We start from the raw sequence: 2,186 nt of genomic DNA, 5'->3' as shown, positions 1-2,186 counted from the left end.
CTTCTTCTTCTTCTTCTTCTTCTTCTTCTTCCTCTTGTTGCAGATATGGGAAGAATAATAATAAAGGAATGCAGCCACCTTTGTATACCCTAAATGCTAGCTAGAGCCCAGCAAGTTAGAGACAAACTTGTCGAAGAGCCTTTGCTCCTATGGAACTTTCAGTCATATACGTATGAAGCTTAGCCAAAAAACAAATTACACTAAAATTGATGAGAACTCAAAAGCAGTACTCGAAAAGAGATTCAAACAAGTGAATCCTTGTGCATAGCAGCTAATAAATATTAGAAACAGTACTATCAGAGGGATAAGGAAAGCTCAAAATTACAAAATAAGCAACAGAGTTGAGTTTATTATTAGGGTTATCCTCTGAGAATCCAAACACCATCTTCCCCTCCCCACCTACTGATACAAAATTTACACCATCAAATCCCCATGTACGGTGCAGCTACTGCGGTAGCCCGAGGTACCTGGGCTCCTCCAAAGCACATCCTTGTAGCATGGCTTGCTGGCAAACTTCATAGTCTGGGACTAATGTAGGGTAAGCCAAAGAGGTCATGGCGGCTGAGCTTTCATTTACCATTCCAGCATTGTAAAGGCAGTACTCCAGTCCCTCTAATCTTTGTGGGTTGTTATAGACCATTTCATCCACCATGACCAGGTTATTCTGGTTCTCATTAAGCTCTCCTTGCAGCATATGATGCATATTGGCCGCCGTAATGTCGATGTCGAACTGATTGCTCTGGAATTGAAAACCCATGTTGCTCAAGCAGTTTATGGGTGGCAAATTGATGGAAAAATGGTCGTTGAGCAATGAGTCTTGGGTGATCCGTTGTGATAAAGGTGCGCCGCCGGCCATGGGCTGCTCCGGCCAATATGGGTTTTGGTTGCCACACTCAGGAGGCACAAGATTCTCACTGGGGTTCTTGGTCTCTTGTTGTTTAAGGCAGCTGAGCCTACGAGAATGTTGCTCCTTACGCTGCTTACCCAAGAGCTTCTTCTTCAGCCTTGTGTTCCAGTAGTTTTTTATGTCGTTGTCAGTTCTTCCTGGGAGTTGAGCTGCTATGATTGACCACCTGTTGTTCAATTAAAAAAAGAAAGTTTCAATTAAGTAATCAGAGTAAGTATTAGAAGGAACAGTATCCCATGATGGATCATATGATCACCTGCTTCCGATACTGATGTAGAGACTGCAAATTATGTTATCTTCTTCTTCAGAGAATCCTCCATGTTTGATGTTGGGGCGAAGATAATTCAGCCATCGAAGGCGGCAGCTCTTCCCGCATCGCCGGAGACCTAAAAGAACCAGAAAGAGAAATTTAGATGATAAAAAGGAGGAGGAGAATGAAGGGGTAGAGGGATTAATTAGCAAAGTTTTAAGTAATAGTAATTGGTAAGTACCAATCTTCTGGGGCAAGGCAATCCAGTTGCCACCGGTGCCTTGCTGCTCGATATAAGACTTGAGCTTGGCATCTTCTTCAGGTGACCATGGCCCCTTCTTAACATTGGCTTTGTCGCAGCAAGGAGCTCTCCCCATGCCTTCTCTTTTGTGTGCTCAGATAGCTCTAGAGTAGGAAAAGAGGGATGGAATGGAAGCTTAACTTCTCCTCTTCTCTTCTTCTCTTCTAGATGCTTATGTAAATGAATGTATTATATGAGAGAGAGAGAGAGAGAGAGAGAGACTAATGGATTACAAGAAAGAAATTTTTAGGGTAGCTGGAAAAGGACATGGGTGCCTGTAAAAATGGGGACTTGGAAAAGTAGAATGAAAAGGGAGACTAAGCTTAGAATGAGATGGGGTAAAGAAGAACCTGGAGGAGGAAGAGATAAATGGAGGAATTCAGAATTAAAAAAAGAAAAAAAGAGATTTGCCAGAATAGAAGACCAGGTTTTTTCTCTTTGTCTTTCTTTCCTGCTCAAGAATCTACAAAGCAATCGTCAGCTTCCCCTCGCCTGGAGCTGGGCTGAACTTTCCCTCCTCCCCACCTAGTCCAGGGCCCCAGGCTTTACACCTTTGTAGCCTTTAAACCTTAAATAATTTCTTTTCCAATAATAAAATCAAGGGTCCTCCTTTTTCCTTATTATTATTTTTTTATTATCTTAAGACAAGGGAGTTTTCTAAACCGTTGGCACAGTTCACCTGTCTTTGGTTTTGGACATCTGGACCGATGGTCTACCCAATCCAGATC

General features: G+C 42.5%; 1 protein-coding gene across 1 annotated transcript; it reads right to left on the bottom strand.

Annotated features, from left to right (window-relative positions):
* Positions 1 to 227: 227 nt before the first annotated feature.
* On the bottom strand, positions 228 to 1,980 carry LOC122072066 (transcription factor MYB36-like). Its single transcript, XM_042636607.1, has 3 exons — positions 1,399 to 1,980; positions 1,164 to 1,293; positions 228 to 1,073 (listed from the first exon to the last, which is right to left on the bottom strand). Exons 1-3 carry the CDS (start codon positions 1,532 to 1,534, stop codon positions 446 to 448), a joined length of 894 nt encoding a protein of 297 aa, XP_042492541.1. The 5' UTR covers positions 1,535 to 1,980; the 3' UTR covers positions 228 to 445.
* Between the last annotated feature and the right edge of the window lie 206 nt (positions 1,981 to 2,186).

Source organism: Macadamia integrifolia, chromosome 2 (assembly GCF_013358625.1).
Source record: "Macadamia integrifolia cultivar HAES 741 chromosome 2, SCU_Mint_v3, whole genome shotgun sequence".
Classification (NCBI taxonomy): Eukaryota; Viridiplantae; Streptophyta; class Magnoliopsida; order Proteales; family Proteaceae; genus Macadamia; species Macadamia integrifolia.
The sequence above is the reverse complement of the archived record's forward strand: the minus strand, read 5'-3'. Positions and strand labels throughout refer to the sequence as shown.